Source organism: Protopterus annectens, chromosome 5.part1, assembly GCF_019279795.1.
Source record: "Protopterus annectens isolate FY-2018-M chromosome 5.part1, PAN1.0, whole genome shotgun sequence".
NCBI lineage: Eukaryota > Metazoa > Chordata > Ceratodontiformes > Protopteridae > Protopterus > Protopterus annectens.
In genome coordinates, this window is record NC_056736.1 from 89,739,735 (window position 1) to 89,764,082 (window position 24,348).

General features: G+C 41.7%; 1 protein-coding gene across 1 annotated transcript in view; it reads right to left on the reverse strand.

The window, feature by feature from the left end:
- The window catches only part of MYCBP2 (MYC binding protein 2), a gene marked incomplete in the record, with an annotated part of 5,088,083 nt that overhangs the window by 2,704,308 nt on the left and 2,359,427 nt on the right, over positions 1-24,348 (reverse strand). Inside the window, 1 exon segment of the mRNA XM_044072904.1 lies at positions 23,785-23,976. Coding sequence (XP_043928839.1) covers positions 23,785-23,976 — 192 coding nt within the window.

A 24,348-nucleotide genomic window follows, 5' to 3' on the forward strand; every position in this document is an offset into this window, starting at 1 on the left:
TGCAGACTTGTAGGTCTTAACTCATTTATGCTACCAGCAGTCAATTATCACATTCCTGACTGCCAGCAGTTGGATTACAATTACGTAAGACCTGTCAGCAAAAAAAAAAAAAATAAGTGTGAAGAATGTCTTTTTAGACTAACAAGAAAAGAAGCTTTTTGCATATCTTGTTATCTGAAATATTTTTTCCACATTTAATGTGCTTAATTAAAGCAATACTACAAACTCAGAATCACAATTAAGTTGCAATGAAATGCAAGCACTGTATATACCCCACCTTTCAAGTGCTATCAGTTTGAAAGGGACGAAGAAGTCAAAATAGTTTAACAGGTGTAATTAACACCACAGCTATATATAAGATTATGTAGCAAAATCTAGGTACGAATTGTGACAGTTACGTAGTTAAAAAGGCAAATCATTACATCCAGCCACAACCCCTTTTTATAATTTTTGCACTTGAGGTCGGGGTGTCACTAACAGTGACAATCATCTAGAGCCAAGGTTTACACTGCTTTGTGGCTAGCCTGCCACGGTTGTTCTTTCACACTACATATTCACACCTATGGCCAATTTAGAGTGCTCAATCCACCTACTGCATGTCTTTGGAATGTGGGAGGAAATGCATGCAAACACGGGGAGGACATACAGACTCTGCACAGAAGGCACCCCAGTCGATAATTCAACCAGGAAATCATTACATATTAGGTTTTAAATCTGGGAGCATTTTTAAGACACCTTAGTGGTACTAACAACCTGTCTGGAAAATGAAAAGCACTTGTCCCAAATCATTGACCCTCTAAGGAAATTATCACTAGTCAGGCCAATATCTACTCCAGACTGCTGAGGTACACAGCCTAGGCACAGAAATAAGTGCACAGCCAAAAATCTCATACTACTTTGGATTGACTTGGAAACCACTACTTGCAGTCTAATTTAACATTTCAAGGATGCAAGCACTCAACTGCAGAATACTGATGTTTAAGAACCAAGAAAATAAGTGCAGCTATGTGACTACAGTTACCATAAAAGTAGACGACCAGGAAGCATCAATGTAGTAGCATCCACAGCATACAGATGTTAAGCTACAGGCAGACATCAGTTTGGCCAGGCAAATTCTCAGAGATCTACAGACATCCTAGCATAGGCTAGCTTCTCCTTTATACCACAACTGTGCCCCAAATAAAAAGGAGCAGTTAACCTTCATCATCTTTATTTTTTGATGGTGAAGATATGGGGTATAACATGGTGAAGGGAATAGCCCTTTTTTTGCTATTTTTAGCTCAATTAATAAGACAACGAAAGATTAGCTATAATGTCTTATGAAGGGAAACAGAAGCAGCTGCTGCACAGTCCAGGCTATGGATTATAGGATAAGGATAGGGTGGGGGAAGACCGTAACAATCCTACCTGATCTGAGCTCTAAGAATCCTCTGAATTCCCTAAAAGACTATGAAAAATCCCTAAGGATAAGACAAGTCAAAGGTAGTACTCAAACATCTACTATGACTGTAAATGTACTCACAAATCAATATTTTTTTCTTTATATGGATCACTGCTGTAATACTTTCCATGGCACATGTAAATATTATCAAAGTACTGTCTGTATAACAAAACAAAGTGGTATTACCAATGGAACTCCCTATCTCCCCCAATCCCTGGGTGCTCCAAGAAGACCTTGTGGAATGACAGTTCCAAACCATGTTCTGCTCCTGGAATGGACACCAAGCTTACATTATTTGAAAAATGTGTGACTGGAGGACCAAGAAACCACTTCAAAAATGTTATCAATAAAGAGGAGTCGTCAAGGGCAGACAAGCAGAAATTGCCGACAGGTAAGCTTTAACTGAAGAATATGCTAACCCAACATGAAGCACATTACACAAATAATAGAGAACCAGAGGAACCTACTTATATAAAAATCCTGCAGATGAGAGAGGCACCAGACAGAAAATCTTTTCCATTTGGATAAATATGATTTCCTGGTAGTGGGTTTCCTGGCCTCCCTCAGGACCAGAAGCAAGTCCCCAGAAAACAGGTACAAAAAAGGGATCAAAACCCTTTCACTCACAGTGCCTGTCAAAGAGTGGACAAGTGAAGATGATTAAGAGACCCCTTATCTTATGTGAGAAGATCCACCCAGTGAGGTAAATTTGTGGTGACTGCCAATGGCCAAGTGGGGAAAAAGTGGGGAAATAATGCTGTCTAGGTCAAAAGGGAGTCCACAGGAAGACTTTGGAAGAGTCCTGCCTGATCTTGTGCAAGACTCTTGGTAACAGAGGACTTAGAACTCTGGAACAGAATAGAGAAAGTTGTCTGTTCAGAATGGAGGAAAAAGATCTACCTGAGGAATACACCACTGATGGACAATGTCCAGGAACACATCTCAGTGAATCAGCCATTCATGAGCTTTACTGCTGGATCTGCTCAGAGTCTGTCATGAGACTGTGCTCTGAGGGAATGTAAACTGAGTGAAAAGTCACTCAATACTGGACAGTTAGATCCCAGACTTGAAGAGGTAGACTACAAAGAAGATAGGATCATAGGATATAGTATACCCCCTTGCTTGTTGACAAACTACATTACTGTGGCACTGTCTGTGAAAATTTTGAGAGGTTCAGGATAAAAGAGGGAATGAAAAGTCTGAACAGCAAAAGCAGAGCCTTCAACTCCTTTGCACTGATGTGGTCCGATCTCTGATGGAGGCCAAAGACCTTGAACTTTGAGAGAGCCAAAGGATCCCCCCCATTCCTTGTATGAGGTTTCTGTAAAGAGCTTGATTCAGGACTGGAGCTTGAAAAGGAAGTCCTGGGTTCAGAGAAAGTTAATGAAGCACCACTGAAGCTCAAGCTTTAGTGAGGGAAGGAAGGGTACCAGGAAGTCAGGGGGCAGCAATGTTGGAGCCAACGTGACTTGAGGTACCACTGAAGCTTTCCCTTGTGCAGCCTGGACAGAGGGAGCATGGGAATGGTGAAAGCTATGAAGCTGAGGACCCTGAGAAATTCCCTGGCTGTGACTGAAGCCACAGAAAGAATAGATTGGAAAAAGGCAGTAAGAGACAGGGGCCTGGGAGCAGACGAGATTTCAGCATTGGAATAGTCTGAAGCCAACAACCAAGGAAAATATGATCTTGAGAAGGCATCAGAGCAGATTTCTGGAAGTTTATGGTGAACCCCATAAACAGGGAAATAGTAAACTGGAAGTCCTGAAGTAGAACTGATTGATCTGTTTTCCTTACTTCTTTAGTCTTTTCTAGGTAACCTCTCAGTTGCCTATGCGCATCCAAGTAGAACAGAACCATAGCTAGGTCACTGCTTTGTGCACAAAAACAAAGCTCTACTGCTCTCTTATAATATAGCTATCTACTTGCTGAATCACTGCACCACCACACATTAAGCACTTCAGCACTGACCACAAACACAGAATAGGCATTCATTTATAAAGCCATAATATTCTTGCAACTTTATAAAGCAATGTCAGTACAGCACTTCTGCACCATATGAACCTGTTGGTTACACCCCTTAACAGCTTGTACCTAGAGAAGCCCCCCTTCTCCCCACCATAGTTACAGCTCTGACCCAGGATATGCAAGATCCTTTCTTCCTGTTCTCTGTCGGCTAGGAAAGAATACCAAGAGATTAATGGCCTAATTAAACAGACCTCTAACACCACTATAGTCATATGCAAGTGAGTTTGGTGTGTACGGTTATACTGTCCCTGCAGATTAGAAAGGGTTCCTTGCACAAATGCCTACAGTTCAGATGCTCTGGCCACCAGAAGGAGTCTTCCTAAGTCATGTATTTGAAAGATGTTGCTGTTGGATCAAATGGTGGTCATCTAAATCTATCCACCCATCTACCCATTTATCTATCTATCTGTCTTACTCTATGTCTTTGTCAACCATGGTAGAACACTGATCCTCATGAACATAATTCTGTTTTAGTCTGAAGTTACAAACTGAGAGAGTAACTATGCAAAACATTTTGACAACAAGCAAGTTGTAGATATTTTGTTTAACAGAAGGCAAGTTAATTTGCAACCTATACACATAACATGATTTTAAAAGTTAAATCAATGCATTAGAAAACTTCTGAATTCACAATATATACAGAATCATCAACATATGGAAATAGTGGAATTTAGGGGACAGCAGTTTAGAGAGAGGGAAGTTTGTGGAGGGGGTTATACACTGAAGTTGGTTAGTCAGAATGGAAGGAGAATAAGTAGGAAGAATGGGAGGCAGGATTTGTAGGAGGAGGATGGGAGGAAAACTGTATGGAAACACCTGCCCAATTGATGAGAAGACATCTACTTTCCCAGGCCTGAGGTTGGTGTCCTGGTGCAAAATCTGTTTAACCTTTTGTTTTGCAAAAAAAAAGCAAAAAGCTTTATTTCTGGCAAACCCAGTCTGCCGATTAATTCCAGAAATATGTCCTTGTTCAACATCAATTCAAGTGGGCCTACTTTTCTTTTGTTTAACTGATCTGTCAGGATGTTCTCATAGGATAAGATGCAAGGTGTCCTGACTGTAAGATAAGTACCATATCTCCATGGCCAATACCCAGTCTAATTCAGTATAACCAGTTGATCATGGCTTATAAAATCCTTTATAATCCGGATAATACTCCTGCACTTAAAAATCTTATCGCCCCCTATCACAATCCACAACTGCCTAGATCCTCTAACAGACTACTAATTCAGACAAGCAAAATTAACAATGCAGCTGGTGACTCTCTCTCTCTTTACAAACTCTGTAGGCAGATCCTGGAACTCAATTCCAGCTGACATTACTTTATTCTCCCTCCCTAGGTCAATTTAAAACTAGACTCAAACATCTGGCACTAAACTGGCTATGTCATTGTGTCAAACCTGGGTAACTCTCTTCTAGATTCTGTAAAAATATATTTATCAGCTACTGTTTAATTTACCCCTGGCTTTCACCTGGGTTTAACTCTAAACTGTGGAACACTTGTATTACTGTTTGCTTATGTAATCTTTGTCAAAATTATAACTGTAACATGTTTTAATGTTTAATAAGTCCAACAAACAACTGATTGAGCGACCAAGGCAGCATACACACTCTTACTTTAAAACATTTATTAACACACTGGAGGTAAGCGCTTTCGCATAAAAATGCTTCTTCAGACCTATACAAACAGCAAAAAATCACAGCCTCATATACACCTTCAAAAATTCAAATCATCCAATAACAGAGATTACTTAATTAAATTCATAATCACTTCTTAAAAACACAACACAACCTAAAAGTTCCTAACAAAGCAAAAAAATCCATATATAAAAAATTCTTTAGGAATATAAATAGAACTAACAACACATTCTATTAACAAAACATAAAATGTCAAAAATAATACATAAATATATATATATATTATCAAAAACTACAATAAAAAATATAAAAATTATTTAGGTACCCTATGTTTCTTCAGGAAAGGCTTAATAGTAGCCCGCTCATTGAGCCAAAGACCTTTATTTATTATATATCTTTGTTTATTAATGTTTTAATGTTTGTTTACCTTGGAGCTTTTCTCCCCTGGCCACTGCTGAAAATGAACATGCATCCAGTCAGACTATCCCGGTCAACAAATGTAAAATAAAATAAATAAAATATACACAGGATATCATAGTGAGCAACTCCCCACATCAGTGTACCATGAATGTTTTGCTGTTTGTGATGACATGCATGGTCCCTGGTTGCCAAGCCTGCTTGAAAGACTACAGGCAACACCTCTTTGATGTTGATGTGCTTTTACTTCAGAGTTTCGTCCTTGGTCCCCTCATGGATTGATGTGCTTTTACTTCAGAGTTTCGTCCTTGGTCCCTCATGGATCTTCACTTTTCTGGAATGGGCTTCCTACAGTATATGTCTGAGAGGGTCTGTGTCCAGCTTGAATGAAGCAACCTGATTCAAGATTTGCCTGTGGTATCTACCATGTCAGCACTCTTTTTACTGAATTATCACTTGTGACAGAAGCAGACTTGCATTTATATAAAAGTATTCAAACCATATTAAGAAGTTCACATTTACAAACATTATACAGAACCTATATTATTATATATCATATACTCTAGGTAACATTATGTAAATTATTCAGTTCCTGCCTTCTCATAAACCTCATTCCTCCTACAAAATATTTTTTCTGCATATACTGTTTCCACAATTTCTTTTTTTCTTTGTAATTTACTTCTACCCTTTTCTAAAGATCCCACTTCCTGTTCTTTTACCTCTGTTACAATATCACTACTTAAAATATACTTGGTTTACATTTTGATTTCCCTTTTCTAGCAACTGCTTTTTTGGTAGCCACCAGAATTAAACTTAAAGGAGAACTCCACCCAAAAGTCAAGTTTTTCTTTCCAAAAAAGTGTTTTTTCCTTCTCTGTAATCAAAGGCTACACACTTCATATACAGAAAACGCATACAGTAAACTCTTAGTTAACAGTCACCCATGTCGATGGTATATGCCGGATAAAGAATAATTGTGTAAAATCTCACCATAACCATAGATGTTCTTCTCTTCCATGTTGCAGTATTCTTAATGTGGGATCCTCCGCCTCAGGCGGCTCGAACGTCGGCTCCTATACAAAAGCTTTTAGCCTGGTTGGCGTTGGTGTGTGGGATGTCACACGTAGGGCCATAAACCAGGGACCTTAAATGTGACATCTGCACACACAGACCTCAGAACTAACTGCTCAGTCGGACAGTACCCTAGGAGATGCCAAAAGAGGTCCTTCAGACTGGTGAAATACGACAGACTGTTCAAAAATGCCCCTAGTGCCAGCAAGTAGGGGCTCTATGAAGTCCCCTTGACGTGTAGATATGCAAATAGGGGGGGTCAGGAAGTAGAGAAGGAATACTGCAACATGGAAGAGAAGGACATCTATGGTTATGGCAAGATTTTACACAACTATTCTACGTCCTTCTATTCTTATGTTGCAGTATTCTTACTGTGGTAGAGTACCACAGCTCAGGAAGGGTGGAGGTAGAGGTAGAGGTAGCAGATTCAGAAATCCTTGCAGGATTACCTTTGGAAAATCTCCTTTGGAGATATGGTTCAGTTTGTAATGCTTGGTGAAGGTATGTACAGTGGACCAGGTGGCTGCTTCAAGGATGGTAGCTGTGTCTAGGCCTTTGAAGAAAGCTATGGAGGAAGTTACTACCCTAGCAGAATGAGTCCTGATCCCCTGATTCAGGTCCTTTCTGTGATATGAGTAGTACAAACAGATGGTTTTCTTGATCCAACACAAAATCGGCTGCTTGGAGAATGCCTTGCCTAGGGCTCTGGGGTGGAAAGAAACAAAGTTGATTAGATTTTCTGATGGACTTGGTTTTGTCCAGATAAAATCTTAATTGCCTGTGAACATCCAGGGAGTGCAGTATACTCTCAATGTCATTCTGGGGAGAGGAGAAAAAGTTTGGTAAGTGAATGGACTGATTTAGTGATAGCTCATTGACCACTTTGGGCATGAAGGAGGGATTGGTGTGCAGGGTCACCCTATCTTTATGGAAGATAGTGCAAGGATGGCATGCCATGAGTGCCTGTAACTCTCAAAGTCAAGTCAAGTCAAAAAGTAACTTTATTGTCATTCAGACCATACTCAAGAGCACATCTGAACAAAATTTTGTTTCTCAAGCTCATGTGCAAACAGAAATCATAGCAACACAGAAAAAAAAAAATACACAAATATAGCAATGAAAAACAACAGTGACCGAGAGCCAGCATATAAGATACGTAAGCCGCCATCACCCTCTCCAGTGTCAGCAACAACCTAAGTTCCAATCCAGTCCCATTAGACACCAGAGACCTAGTCCATTTCCAAAGTAAAACAAAAACTGGACTTCTGCCACCTGCATTTGACACGCCAGCTGCTGCCCGAAGGCCTGAACAGCCACAACCAGTCCAACGACTCTCCCCAAATCCTCACCATCCACACCGTCTCTGCCACCAATTCCACCTCTGACATCACCAGCAGCTTTCAAGTCCAATCCAGCTTTCTCCTTTCGAATCAAACAAATCCAACTCCGATTCTTCATAAACCGAACCCGGTAGCCAAGACTATGACCTCCGCCTTCTGCAACCACACCTTGCACAACTCGACACTGAAGGCCCAAGCTTCATGATCCCTCCAAAAACCTCAAAAAACAAAGCAACAAGGATATAACAGACACCACGGTAACCACGGCTGCACCAGACTGCACAACCGACCCAACTAAACAATCCAACCATCGGATCACAGGCAGAAAAACACAACACGCACATTGGGAGCTGGAGAGGCCGCTGCCAAACAAGGCGGTGCCCATTCTGATTTTGACTCTGATACCCTTCTTGCTGAAGTGAAGGTTACCAGCAAAACTGTTTCCATGTGCACATCTGCAGGGATGCAAAAGTGGCTGGTTCAAATAGAGTAACATAAGTTTCTCCAGGACATAATTTAGGTCCTAGGGTGGTGGGGTAGGCTTTCTGGGTGGTCTTGTGTGCAAGAGCACTTTTTAGAACAACTTAACATCCAACCTGGAGAGCAAAGAAGGTTCCAGGGGTAGGCAGGCAGAGATAGCAGACAGGTGCACTTTCACTGAAGAGTCTGACAGATCTGCTTTAATCAGCTCACACACAAGCTAAGACTAAAGGTACATCTGCTAGAAAGGGGTCCTTATCTATTTGGAGACATCATTTGGAGAATCTGTCCCATTTATAAATGTAGGATCTCCTTGTGTCAAGTTTCCTGGCCTTTTGCAGGACAGAAAGCATGTCCTCTGTGTAGCGGTGTCTTAAGAGTACTACAAGTTTATCACCCAGAGAGTTACGTTCAGCATCTATGTGTGTGGATGGATGAGAGTTTCCCTTCTGGTGTGTGAGTAGGTCCACCTTTTGAGGTAACTTGTGGTGATTGCCCTTGGTGAGGGATTGTAGAAGGGGGAACCAATGATGCCTTGGCCAGTACAGGTTAAGGGCAGCCAAACGGCTTCTAAGAGTTTTAGGGACAAAGGATTGGCAGATGGCGCAGTAGGTATGGTCATGTTTCCAGCCTAGACAAAAGACGCAACAGTCATGGGTGTCTTTATAGGTTCATAGGTAGGTACTAGGCTATTGGCCCTAGGGTCTATACAAGCCTAACCATAACAATTCCCTGGATATTGCTTCCCACAAATATTTACTTTCCTGGACCCCTGTCTAGCACGGCTACTGATGTGAGCTCTAGGGTGAATTTCCTATCTCCCATCCAATCGTCAAGGTTCCTCTTGAAGAGTCCCATTGAGGGGTTCTGCCTCACATGTATGCACAGCCTATTCCAGAGTATGGAGAGTCGCTGGGTCAGAAACCTATCCCTCCAGCATGTTCTATTCATCGTGATGACAAGGTTAAGATCCCTGGAGCATGTGGCTCGGAGGGATTGGTATTTCTTTAAGTGTTGCATGTCCAACAACTCTGGATTTGACATGGCCTTGTATGTTAGGCAGAGATTGCCTCCGAGTAGGTAATATGCAACAGAGTAAAGCTGGAGTTTCTTTAGACGGTCAGCATAAGGCATCTGCTTTAGGCCTGTGATTCTCTTTGTGAGGTATTTCTGTGTGGCCTTTCTAGCTGTTGCAGATGTCTTGTGAGGTACATACCAAACGGGGCATTTTATTCTATAATGGGTCTAATGAGGGATGAATACAGAGGGACAATGGCCTTTTTTCTGGATGAAAAGCCTTTAGTGATGAGGTGTGCCACGTAGAATGATTTTCTAACTGTTGTGGCTATGTGGTTATCAAAGGTGAGACCACTATCCACTTGTGCCCCTAGGTCTCTTATCACACTTTATGTTTAGTGCACTGCCACTTATGTGGTAGTTCACAGGTACGTGTTTTTTCCCAAAGGGGACAACTATACATTTTTTGGCATTTAGCTTGAGCCCATGGCTCAGGCACCAGGCATCTGTTTCGGTAAGGCCCTTTTGTAGTATATCCACATCATTCAGGGATTCAATAATGGCTCCCAACTTGCAGTCATCTGCAAACTTTGTAAGCCACAGTCCCTTAGTGGTGGCCTGTACTTCAGAGAAGTACATGCCAAACAAGAGTGGCCCCAGGACAGAACCTTGTGGTACATCACTTGTCTGGATCTGGATTTAGAGTTGGCTAATTTTACAATGCGTGTTCTTTCAGTAATCCAGTTTGCAACCTATCGAGTGGTGTAGGGATTAATGCCCAGCTTAGCAAGTTCATCTATGATTCCAGAGTGGGGGATAGTGTCGAAAGTCTTGGCGAGGTCCAAGTATGCTGTGTGAAAGTACAGTTTTGTACCTACCATAAATGTAGATGTCCGATAGACATGCAACTGCAGTCATAACATATGGGTTTGTCCTGCCTCAGGCAGCCCTCGGTCGGCCGGATTCCAAAGTCTGGGTCCGACGTCGGCTGATGTCGCATTTCTCTCCGACGTCAGAGCGGCTGGAGTACATAAGCATCAGCCGATGCCATTTTCTTCAGTGTTTCTTGCCCCAGATGCCAGGTGCCCTCCAAGGAAGGCTGTAATCAAATTGGAAGACAAAAACAGGATTCCAGAGAAATAAATGAGCAATAAAACAAATACACCATAACAGATATCCCCAGCTAAGAGAAACAGGGATAGGAGAGGTTCCTAGGCATAGAGGGGTATGGAGGGAGGGAAAATCCGACTGCAGTTGCATGTCTATCGGACATCTGCATTTATGGTAGGTACAAAACTGTACTATGTCCTTCAAGAATGCAACTGCAGTCATAACATGTGGGTAGAATACCATAGCTTAGCTGGGGGAGGAGGTATGCTCTAGGAAAAAGATGGTGTGACAATCAAACCCTGCAGGACTGCCGTGGCAAAGCCTGCTCTGGATCTGGAGTATAGAGGGAGATTGTAGTGTTTGGAAAATGTATGCACGGAGCTCCATGTAGCAGCTTCTAGAATGTCCTTAGTAGGCACCCCTCTTAAGAATGCTGTAGAGGTGGCTGTAGCTCTTGTGGAATGTGGTCTGACATTGGCTGGCACAGTCTTTCCATGAAAGGAATAACAAAATCTGATGCAATGTCCAATCCATTTTGAAATTGTCTGTTTTGAAATTGCTTTTCCTTGGACTGCAGGGGCGTAAGCTACAAAAAGTTGTTCAGACTTCCTACTGGCCTTGGTTCTGTCCAGGTAGTATCGAAGTTGTCTGTGAATGTCCAAGGTATGTAACAGTCTTTCCCCCTTATTCTCAGGATTGGGGAAGAAAGCAGGTAAATGAATAGCTTGATTCAAAGAAACCCTAGATACCACCTTTGGCATAAAAGAAGGGTTGGTCCTTAGTGAAACCCTGTCGCTGTGAAAAATTATGAACGGTGGTATTGCCATTAGGGCCTGTAGTTCCGAAACCCTTCTTGCTGAGGTGATTGCCAACAGGAAAGCTGTTTTCCATGAGAGAAATTGCAAGTCAACTGAAGCTGCTGGCTCAAAAGGAGGTAGAGTCAGCTTTTCTAGGACAAAATTGAGGTCCCGGGCTGGCACTGGGGCCTTTCTTGGTGGCTTGATGTTCTTGATTCCCCTGAGGAATTGCCTTAGCAAAGGGTGTGAAAAGACAGGAGGATCAGTGTTATATCTAGCTGAAATAGCTGATGCATGTATCTTTATGGAAGAATATGAGAGGCCGTTCTTTAGCATATCCGCCAAATATTCCAAGATGAGTGGGATGTTCAACAATGATGCATCATGCCCCTTGCTGGTAATCCAATTGCTGAACCTCTTCCATTTTGCTAAGTAAACCTTTCTGGTGGATGGTCTTCAAGCCTCTGTTAGTATCCGCTGAACTTCCTTGGAGAGAGATAGGTCGAGGTTATTTATGGGATCTCCCAGGCTGTTAGCTGCAGTGTCTGAAGGCTTGGATGCACTGTTTTGAGGTTGTGTTGAGTCAAAAGTAGAGGCCATTGGGGAAGGGCCCACCTCCTGGTGTGACATATGCTCCTTAGCAGTGGGTACCAGTGTTGTCTTGGCCAGTCCGGAGCTATTATGATTCCCTTGGGTCTCTCTGCTTTGATCTTGTCTGTGTTATCTGTGGTTTCTTGAATGACATACCTGTGTTGGCTGAGGCAAGAAAAGGTCCCCAACGGGGTACTTAGCTTTTTTGATGACTTCGGAATCGAAGAATACAGGAGCTGACCGACCGGCACTTGCGAACTGCTTCTGCTTCGGGCACCGCGCGGCAAGAAAGACTGGAGAAAATGGCGTCGGCTGATGCTTATGTACTCCAGCCGCTCTGACGTCGGAGAGAAATGCGACATCAGCCGACGTCGACTTTAGAATCCAGCCGACCGAGGGCTGCCTGAGGCAGGACAACCCACATGTTATGACTGCAGTTGCATTCTTGAAGGACATCCACCTTACCCTCGTCCATGGCTCTGGAGACTGATTAGAAGTCGATCAGGTTCAGGAGGCAAGGTTGTCCCCTTCATGAACCCAAACTGGGTAGGGTCCAGTGTTTGAAGGTTGCCAATGTCTTTGTTTATAAGTACCATGATAATACGTTCCATGGGCTTGCTGATCAGGCTCGTCAGACTGATGGGATGGTAGTTCCCGGGATCCAAAGTGGATCCCCCTTGTGGAGTAGGATGACTGTAGCTGTGCGCCACTTTGTGGGCACGAAGCCTGAGGTGAGGCTATGATTAAACATGGCACATAGGTGAGGTGCCAGTTCATTTTGTAGTTCATGCAGTACACAGCCCGGGATGTCGTCTGGTCCCATGGATGCTGTGTTCTTGGCTTTGAAGAGTGCGGTTTTTACCTGAGTGGCCGTGATTACTGGAATTTGGTATTCTTTTGGTATTGAGAGGGGCCCCTTTAGGAGGTAAGAGGGGGGTGAAGTTGGCACTGAATCTATCTGCCAGGATATTGCCAATATCCTTGGGATCAGTATATCTAGTGGCATTCTGCTGTAGCTCAAAGCAGATCTGAATATTGCCATTTGGACTCCTGACATAGATATAGAATGCCTTGGGGTTGTCTTTGGAATCTTTGGCAATTTTGTTTTCGTAACTAGCTTTGGAAGATTTTATGAGGGATCTCAGCTTTCTACTGAGGCTGGTGAGGGAGTTTTCTGAATTCTGGGTCCTTCCTCTTTTCTGCAACAGTTTTTTTTTTTTTTTTTTTAAGAGAACAGCATCTTGGTACTATCTGGGATGGCTTGGTCCATGCACGAGTGAATGTGCTCGTACAGCACCTTAAAGTAGGATTCAGCAGTTGAACTTCCAGTTTTCATCTGCATGGGTGTCATGAAGTTTGTTACTTCTGACTTGAGAAGGATGAAGTTGGCTTTGGAGAAGTTTTTTTTACGGAGGCTTCCTTAAAGGGGATATGGGTGGGATATGGATGTCAAGGGTGATTAGCTTATGGTCTGATCTGACCAACAAGGGGGTGACCACTGCTGTGGAGCATCGATGTCCCATGTTGACAATGACCAGGTTTAGAATACTGGTACCCCTGGTGGGACTATGAATTAGTTGCTCTTCCAAGAACTGTTGAGCAAAGTGTGTTAGTACAGGAGTATTTTTCCCAGTTAATGGCAGGGTAGTTGAAATCACCCAGTATTAGGGTGTTTGGTTGTATTTTAATATTTTCCAGTATGTTTAGAAAGGTGTAGTGAGAATCTTGGGGCATGGTGGGGGATCTGTAGCAAGCTACAATTTGTATTGCAGTCTTACCTAGTGTTATAGTTGCACCTGGGGAATTTTGAATGCATTGTGCTGGGCAACCAGCCTGGAAGTGTGAATATGGACACTCCTCCACCTTTAGTGTTTCGGTCAGGTTTGGTGGCCGAAAAGTGTGGTATGAGTTGTAGCCTGATACTGCAGGGGTGCTCTCTGGAGCTTTGAACCAGGTCTCAGTTACTGCACAGATATCGATGTTCGCCATTTTTAGGAGAGCCTCGAGAGAGTGCATCTTGAGGTTTAGACTTCTAGCATTGAGTAGCATTATCTTCAGATTTTGCTTGCTTGTACCCATTACGGTGGTAGTTTTGTCCGTTGAACCTTGCCTAAAAAAGGCACTACAGGGGTGGCAAGAGCCTTAGCCAGTAACCTGAATCCCAGGGGCAAAAGGTGCAAACCATCTCTTGCAAAGCATTGTGGTTTGTCGATCATGTCATCCCAGGCAGACAGATACGGGATCCCCTCTGAATGACACCAGAAGCTTAGCCAATTATTGAAGTCAATCATTTTGTCCTTATACTGTGGTATCATTCTGGGAGATGGCAGGATGCTACTCAGGGCTAAGGTCATACCTGCCAGGGCTACATTATCTGAGAGCTCTTCCATGTCTCTTTTCATGTACTCCAGGGAGGTGCGTCTCAAGTCATTCACCCCAACATGGACAATGACAGAGTCATATTTGTACCTGTTGTGGAGTGACTTGAGTGCATGCGTTATGTGGTGGATCCTGCCACCCGACAGGCAACTAACTAATTTTCTCCTTGTTCAGCCTCGAGTAGGACATCAGTGTGCTTGACTACAGAGTCACCTATGACTAAAGTGTTGGGTATGTTGTCTTGCCTTAGGGGCTGCTGTTGGGAGGCACACTGGTGTCGTGAGCTATGCGACACTTTGGTTGTGTTTGGGGGTGTTTTTTTATTTGAGTTTCAGATTTGGAGGTCCTTGTTGCTTGGGCAGGTTAATGTTAACAGCCTCTGCATATGTGGGTTTTGTGTTGCTATATGTGGGTTTTGGTGATGTGGGTTTTGAAGGACTATGTGTTGTTTGAGGTGTTGTGTGGGTGTTAACCATCTCCTCTTGACTGTCTGGCACAATCATGGCTGGAGAGAGCTTTGCTTCCAGTTTGGCTACGTAAGTGCATCTCTCGCAGGTTGTAGTTGCATGCCCAGATTCACCAGGTGGACAGGAGGAATCACCGGAAGCTGACCCTTGGACATGCCTGGCTAGGTGCTTTGTGTAGTACAAGAGTTGTTTTCCCTTACGTTTTGGCAAGGTACTTGCAACTGTAGGCTGTCTAGTGCCTACGACTATTTTCTCCTTATTACCAAGGAGAGGTGAGTCCTTGTAACAAATTAAGGTTTCCTAGTGATTTTTTAGCGAGTTTTAGAGCAAGTGCTAGTCACAGGTATACAGATTTTAGTGATACTGCTGATTAGCTAGTTCTAAGGGAAAATTCGAACAGCAGACTTTGTGGCACCGAGAATAGTTCAACCTTAGACCTGCAGTGTGCAAATGAGCGTAAACACGTGTATTTATGCCAGAAAGTTGAAAGGGATAGAAATCAGCCCAAAATGACCAATAAAATTGCAATTTCAGAGCTGGAAACCACTCCTCTAGTGTTAGATAAGCAGTACAATGCTCCCACTCTCACTGGTAAGCAGTAGGACCTCCCTCTACCAAGGAATTTATGCAGAATGTGACACCTGCATCAGCATTCACCCTTCTTAGCGACATTGGCTAATGTAAAAACCAGCAAACCAAGCTTAAGCAAGAAATATAAGTAAGAAATCCCCAACAGGGTACTTAGCTTTGGACGTCCTGATAAAGAGGAGCGATGCATCTGACATTCGACTGTGGCAGAAAAGTTCTGGGGACTGTGTGTGCAGACGTCACATTTAAGGTCCCTGGTTTATAGCCCTACGTGTGACGTCCCACACACCAACAGCAACCAGGCTGAAAGCTTTTGTACAGGAACCGATGTTCAGGTAGCCTGATGCATAGGATCCCACAGTAAGAATAATGCAACATGAGAATAGAAAGACATCTGTAGTTTCTGACTGCTTGAGAGTTACTTTTAAAAATAGGCCTCAATAACACTGTACCCTATACTATTTGTTTGGTTTGACTTGTTCTTAGGTTGGGGAGAGAGGGAATTTATTCCCATCTTCCTTTTTAAAACTCTAAAAACGTGAGGTATGTTTCTGGGGGTGGGGGTGGGGACAAAGTGCAACACATGAAAATTGTACTGTATTTCTTCAATTTTTTTTTCTGGTTACTTGAGTTCCAGTTAACTGAGAGTTTACTTCTTCTTTCGGCTTTTCCCGGCTAGGGGTCACCACAGCGGATCACTTGTCTGCTCATGATTGGCAGTGGAGGTTTACGGTGTCGAGTTGCCAGCCCGGCGCCCAACCTTACAAAGAAGGCAAACACATGCATGCACTCACACCTAGGGCCAATTTAGTGTGTCCAATCCACCTACAGCATGTCTCTGGGATGTGGGAGGAAACCAGCACACCCGGAGGAAACCCACGTGACCACAGGGAGGACATGCAGACTCCGCACAGAAGGCACCCCAGCCGAGGATCGAACCGGAGAACCTCTTGCTCTGAGGCGGCAATGCTAACTACTGCACCACCATGGTCACCCTTTAACTGAGAGTTTACTGTAATTTAATAATTATGTTTACCTTTCTTTAATGCATTTGTCTCATCTGTTACATCACAACAGCTACTAAGAGTGGCACAGTAATTAAGTTAAGTCACTTATCCCAACTACAGGGCTGTTAAGAAAACAATGACATTTAAATGTGCCTCATCAGTTACAGATTGCCAGCATCACACCTCATATAAACAGTCTAGCCTGGAGTCTGAAGAAAGGCAGGGCTTTCAAGCTTAGTTTTCAAATGCAAATGTCTTTCCTTTAAATAAACTCAGTGTCACAAACAGAAAGCAAACATGTTAATCTAACTAATTTTACTTTCTGTCAGTATATGATTTTGCATTTTTTCTACACTGTAATTTCTGCAAAAGTGCACATTTCTTCTGGAGCTGGATAAGCAAGATTAACATAAAAGTCTTTAGCTACAATATTTAAAGCTGTGAATGCAACACAAACTATCTCTGTCCAAGTAACACCTATTAATCGCAGGGGTCAGATTTCTCACACTTGAATGCTGAACTGCAGTTGTTACTTTGAAAAGAACAATCAACTCAACTTTATTTTCAAGCCTGTCATTCAACCATTCCCGAAAACGCTGCAACAGAGATGGCCACTAATGAAAATCAAAGGAAGCAAAGTAATTAAAAATGCGGATTGAGGTTGACAGTGAAAAGTAAGCAGTTACAGCAAGGTTGACAACTGATGAGAGATAAAACTACAGTAAATGATCCCGTAATCATAAGGATTTCTTTCTGTCCCTATAACATGACATCAGGAAGGCTAAGGCAGTGACTGAAAAAAAAAAATAATAATAATGCTGGCCATGGCAGCCTCCTTCAGATCATTTTGGGGTATAACGAATTAGAAAATAATAGTAACCATTTACTTTGACACGGAGGCATTTTTCAGTTTTGGGGCGTGGTTTTCCATTAACAAGGCCTTATTATGCCTAGGCAATTCAGATCCTGTATATCTCAGCTAATAAAAACAAATACCTTAGTTATACTCATTTGTTCACCCAGTACAACTGCCAACTCATTACATTCCCAAAACATACGTCCCCAGTTACTTCTTTCTTCCTCATCACACCAACAATTGCCATCTACCCGAGGAAAAATTATTCCTGTGGAAAAATTATTTGGAGTCTGCCTGGGATACAAACACTTCCAAGCAAAAATACTAAATCCTCTATTTTTTGCATATTTGGTAGCCATACATATGTCCTCACATTGTTTCTTTAATTGCATATCTAATCTATCTTCCAAATCTTTTCTGACCCCTTCTGAGTGATTCCTATAGTTATTGTGCATTATTTTATATGCCCTATTACTTTATCCCTTTTTTAATAGCAACTTCTGTTCTAGATTCAATTAAAAACTCAACCAGTGTAGGTCTTTCATTTAGGATACCCCTACCCCTTTCTCTTTGTCTATATTCTGATATCAATCCCTGACAAGTAAGGCAATCACTAGCCTACAATCCAAATGTCTTCTTGGCCTCTTCCCATTCTATTACCTTTCCCTCTCTAATTATTTGTTCCCAATACCTTGGTTTCTTTGCCATTTTCCTCCAGTCAATTCCAGCCCCTCTTGTCTATTTGCTGCACCCCTAACTGCAGTCATCCCTATCGACAGAAACTCCTTTCTCCATTCCCCTGTTGGCTTAGTTCTTAGCATAATTCCTGCAACTTTATGAATATAATAATCTGTATGACTCTTGTTCTCTTTATGTATGTGTCCAAAATTCAATTCTTTCCTTATTTATGTATTATCACCCTGCTTCATCATCATCCCTTTCCACTTTGAACTGTTGATTTCTGTTTGCGTTATGTAGAAGAGCCTTAACCGTGTACCTCTACAATATCCCTTCAAATCAGGCAATCTTAAAACTCCTTGTTCTACTGGGAGGATCAACTTATCCCACTTAACTCTTGCCCTCTTCTCCTCCCAGATAAAATCCTTCAGCTCTATTACTTATTATCCACAAGTTCTCCTGTGATCGATAAAAATATGCCTGACCTGTGCATAAAACTAAAGGGACTAAATATATTTTACTGCTTGTATTTTGTTATCCATATCCATAGGCAAAAGCTTCCAGTTTCTCAATTTTTGTATTTTCTTTTGTTTAGTCTCTTCCCACATATCCTTATCTGCCATAACAGAATGCTTTTTGATCCATACTCAAATACTTTTATCATGTCCTCATAAATATGGGCACTGTGGTACTAATTCATGTGTGAGTACACAGTTTACAACTATAGCCTTTAGTTCATCTTCATTAACTTTATGTCCACAAAAAAAATGGAGCTGTCTCAATATATTCTGCAACACTAAGATGTCCTTTTCTGGTTCCATCAAGTACAAAATAATATCATCTGCAAATAAAGTCAACTTTTCTTGAACACCATACCAATTACATGCTTGAATTTCTAAGTCCCATGTCAGCAATTTTTGGATGCCAGTCAGAGGAATGAGACACTACAAGGGTTGGACATGTTGGCTCCATCTGTTCTGTAAGTATCACTGTAATCTGATGTAAAGTCTTTCCAGGGGACTATCAAGACTGAGAATGCAGGTACCTCAATGTCCTGAGATATTCTCTGGCAAAAATCTGATTCTGCTCCTGTACAGAAGTGAAACGACACTTTGTCAAAGGGAAGGAAAGCCCTCTATTTGGTGATGTCCTAACAGGCTCCCAGAAACTGGATTTGTTGGAAGGGAGTTAGGTGTGACTTAGACAGATCCAGACAATCTTCCAGTTTCTGAAAATACACCAGAGGGAACAGCAGAGCAGTCTGTTTGGACAGAGGCTTAAATCAGACAGTCATTCAGATACAGGTAAATGTGAATGCCCGTTATTTTAGTATGCAATTACAGGAACAAGGCATTTTGTAAATATCTCTGGTGCAAAACATAAATAAAAGGGTAAGGAAGTAAATTCAAAATGATCACCTTCTGCATTGAATCTCAAGAACTCCTTGCTTTTTTTAGCCATTAGTATGTGGAGGAAGGCATCTTTCAGATTTACAGTGTCCATAAATGTCTGAGGTAAGAGATGAGGAAGTAAGGCCTGCAAGGTTAGCATTCTAAATTCTGGCACATGTAGAAATTTGTTTAACCTCCATAAGTCTAAAATGTGCCTAAAAGGAGAGTGTTTTCTTGGTACTAAAAGTCCTTAATATAATCTTGTGCCTCTTTTCTACTATGGTACTCCCCCTATGGCCCTATTCCTTAGGACTTTTAGCAGTGCAGGTTTATTTTACTGATTAAGTATCTTTGTTTCCTGGGTACCAGGGGATGTCGGAAAACCCTTTTTATTCCGGGTAATGAAGTGCAACCTGTACTGCTATCTCTGAATACCTGGGACCCAGGTATCCTACATTATTTTGGCCCACTCTTTCAGAAACAGACTCAAACAACCTTATATTTTCTGGGAAGGCATGGATGAAGAATGTGTGGTTAGGGAGAAGATGGATTGGGGAAGGCTTTGAAGGGAGAGGGAACAGCTATCTCAAGTCATAGCTTTTCCTTGTGGTGCATCGGCACTAAGGAACCTTAAGCTTCCCTTTTTGGTCAGCTTATGATTTTATCCTGAATTGGCCACTCTTTCCCTTGCACTGTTTCTCTTTGTCTTTTCTAAGGAAAAAGGACAACTCTTTGTGGGATAATTACCACTGTATGGGGTGAGGTGAAACAGCTACTGTCAGCTGCAGTCTGCTTCAATTTTATAAAGAATTTTAAACATTCATTCAGTGAAAGGCAAACAGCAACTCCTTGTCTAATGAGACACTGATTCTGACAAGTTCTGGCAGGAGCTGAGGCTTCAAACAAGCATGTTTCTGCACAAAAGACCCTATTGTTGTTTCCATGCATGTACCATCCACTAGAAATACTGCCACATGTGCTTGCCATCCTGAGAAAGACTGGCTGCAAAGATCCAGCACTTTTTCTCTCTGGACTTTACCTTCTATCCTTCATCCACCTTATCCTTTCTTTGAGACAGGACACTCTCTGGAACTTTAAGATGCAAGTCTGGCAGTTCAGTGCCCTGAAGACTGTGGCGGCAGAGGTGCAAAATTTATTCCATAATCAGTCACATACTCTACAGTCCTTGTCAGTGGGGATGAAATTCTTGGTTGGTACCCCCTTAGACCCCTTACTGGAATCTAAGGGCACCACAGCTGGATCAGCAGTTGGATTCTTGTAAAAGCACTTACAGGAGTCTACAACCATATAAAAGCAGTCAAGCTTCTTGGGAGCAGGGGAATGGGAATCCAATACCAGAGCTGCATTTGTAAATGCATCCTTTAAGTCTTTAGTTATATTTGTTAATCAAGTGAGTGGAATAGTCAATGGGTCCCTTTTTAGCCAGAACCTGGCCTTCAAAGGGAAGTGGGGAAAAAAAACACAGACATGAACAATTAGCAAAAAATACAAAACAGATATATGCAAATTACAGTAAAGGTTTCTAAGTTATAAAACAAGTAATATTCGCTAAATATATGCAAATGGACATTTACAAATATAAAATAAGATACAGTAAATTTGTTTGTAGTTAATACAAGTAAATAAATTATCCATATGACAAGAGGCTTCTTCATGTACGTGTTTTTCAGTTTACTTTTGAAGCCAACTGATATTTGCAGTCTTTACTGAAGAGGGTAGGTGATTCCATGTGGCTGGTCCCAGCTTAGTAAATGTTCTTTCTCTAATTCAGAGATACACAGACATTCTGAGCCATTGAGCATTATGATCATTTAATAAGTTTTGCCAGCACCCTCCCATAGAGCACACCTCCTTTATCAACCCTGGAGTATGTATATGAAAATCCATCTAGACATCTAGGTTATGTTAAAAGCAGACAGTGAGTCACACTGTATAACATGCAGAAGAAGTATATTCCAGAGGCTTTTCAGGTGCTGGTTTACAAACCTGTCCTTCCATCATGTTTTATTTATCTGTTTGTGAAGATTTAGGTCCCTAGTTCTAGTATTGCACTAGTGGAGGTACAGGAGGTCCAGGACAAATGGGTTTCTAATGAGACAGTAATCAAGGCAGAAACCTCCCCTCAAAAGTCTAACACACCTGAACAAAGGGGGACCGTTTCCAACCTCTTTTGCTAACTCAGTAAGTTCAGGCCTGGGACTTGGTTGGAAGACTTTGGGGTCCTCCTAATCACTTGACATGTTTAGTGAGATACATCCCAAACACTACACTGTACTCTAACTGGTCCGATCAATGCTGAGTATAAGGGAGTGATTACCTCTTTATATTTGAAGATATTCTTTTGACAATTAGTTGTGCTAAATAAAAGGATTTCCTGAAAATATTTAGCATGACTGTCAAAAAAGAGGGAATCATCAACCCAAGTAAGGTCCCTGACTACATTATCATTTTCTAGGTGTTGTCTGTAAAACGGAAACAAGAGTTGTTTTAAACTGTGGTTTAAGTAAGGAATAAGCTTTACTGCCTAAACTGTCATCTTGTTTTTAGAGTAGGGCATTGTCCCAGCATGATGAATCTAAGTAACAATAAGCTAAGCAGCAGTAGTGTAGCACTACTATGAACTTGAGGACTAGCTAAAGGTTTTGGCTCTGGTGAATATAAAAGCTCTTAATACCTCTTCTGGGCTTGAGAAAAATCTTTAGCTTCCCACCTGAAGAAATCATTCAGCCTATTGAAAATATTTCCAAATGTGAAATTAGAGTGTTTTCCATGACTGACATATAATTAGAGAGAGGGGTGGATTAGACATTTGGGCTGCATAAGCCATTTTAAGCATATCTGCATCCAGGTCAGAGGAATCAGATTACTCAGGGGGATGTTTCTTTTATCCTTTTTTGTAAGGAACCCCCTGGCACAGCGATTAATCTGAGCATGGGGGTTCTTAAAGAAAAATAAACTATGAAGCCATCAAATATTGTGAAGAATTGTGAATTTGGGGAGGTCTACACAGCTCAGGCTGAGGTGAGACAGTGGATGCCTAAGGTCTGGATACCCTGGGCCTGTTTTTCACAGTAATGGTTGTCTTAGAAGTCTATGGTCATGAATAATGTTGATATCAGTCTCCAAACGATGGATATCCTCTCAGACCAAAACCAAGGAAACACCACCCTTATCTTACGTTATCAAAGGACAGGCAATGGAACCAGGTACCCTCAAGAAAGCATTAAGACTGACTGCTTGCTGAATGACTTCCAAATGGAAGAACATATTTTTCTCAGAGACAGAAGGAACCGCATGAGGGCAATGCCAGACTCTCTGGTTCAAGCAGGCATCAGGAAGAGAGGCTGCAATGACCACGAGGTTAGAGAGATCTTTGGACTTATCAGTATGTTGTTGGCCTCCGATTGCTCCTTCTCTCATGGGTGCTTAATGTTTTTAGTGGTACATCTGTAAACAATGCAACTGATCTCATGGTGGTCTTAGGGCAAAGATGCACAGCCTTTTCTAGTTCAAGTAGTCCCTGATTTTTTTTTTTGTTGCTCTTTGTGTGTCAGCCTACTGGTTGAACTTAACACAATGTGGGCAAGAACTGACTTTGCGTTCAGATCATTAAACAGCTCAAGTTCTGAACTGTGGAAATTCTTATGGGATATTTGCTTTGCACAACAGATACACCTGTTAACTTTAGAAACTGGCGACTAATCTGATGCCTGTAGACTCACTATTATACCCACTAACATGCAAAAATAATAGAACATTATGTCCCCTACAAGGTACAGAAATCTGTACTCTGGAAGCCAGGCCAATCTAACTAACTGAATATTGTCAGTGCTCACACATCAACTATGATTTTCCCTCTCATACTGTGGCAAGAAAAAAATAAATAAAAGGAATGGGTCAGATGTCCCTCTTACACCACAGGGCATGCTTATGTCCAAATGGGAGGGAACCTGCCCAATCTAGAGGGGGGGATAAAACTCTGGAAGTCAAGATGGATACTGGACCCTTTCTGGCAGAAACCTCAAAACTTAGAACTATTGCAAAAGGCAACAATACAATATGCATCATGCTCCACAATACACACAGCAGGACAGCAAATAAGCTGGTCCATATATTATTAGTGCCAGTAATTCTGATATCAGTGGTAAGTGACCCATAACAGTTGTACTACAGTGTTTCTATGCAGCACAGCTACTTTACTAAATTTTGCAACTTCTTACTTTTTTTAGGTTAAATATGTTATATGCAATACACACAATACTACTATATTGCCATTAATTCTGACTTCAATGATAGCTGAGCCACAATACCAATACTAAAATTATCAAAATGTTTTAACTACAGTGACCCTTTACTCTAAGATTTTTTTTAAGTCAGCTACATTACACAACATGCATTACTAGGTTTTGCCTCATATTATATAACAATTCAAATACCACTGTAAGAGTCAAATTAAGTCCTAAAGTTTACCTCTGATCCAAGTGCAGAAGCTGTAAGTTCACTTACAATACTTGCAAGCAGCTCGCAAGTATTAGAGACAAGATGTGAAGAGAAAAATTCCTTCTCCCGTCTGAGGCTGTTTCTGACTGGAAATACAACAATGACCAGCATCTTCTCCAGCACTTCTCGAAAGCTCATCATCCCCATGACATTCTCTTCATTCTACAAAATTAGAGAGAAAAAAAAAAGACAGACAGCAAAATAAAAAAAAATGATGTTCCCATATCCATAAAAAGTAAAAGGACACATGTCAGTAGATACCTTGAAGTAGGTCTTCAACAAAACCTTGTTCACAAGGTACCTGCATCTATGAAGTACTCTAACCACTAGATGACACTGAGCAAAAATGTCTTTATTCAGCATGTTAATAATCTATTGTGTTTTACATGCCTTATCTGCAGATCTACATGGACTTGAGCAGAAGGGTCCCAAACTTAACCCCTCCTCTTCCAAACATCAAAAGAGAAGATGCTCTGGGCAAAAATGCAAACTCTGTTCTGGGCCTATTCTTATCCCTATGAATGAACATACTTA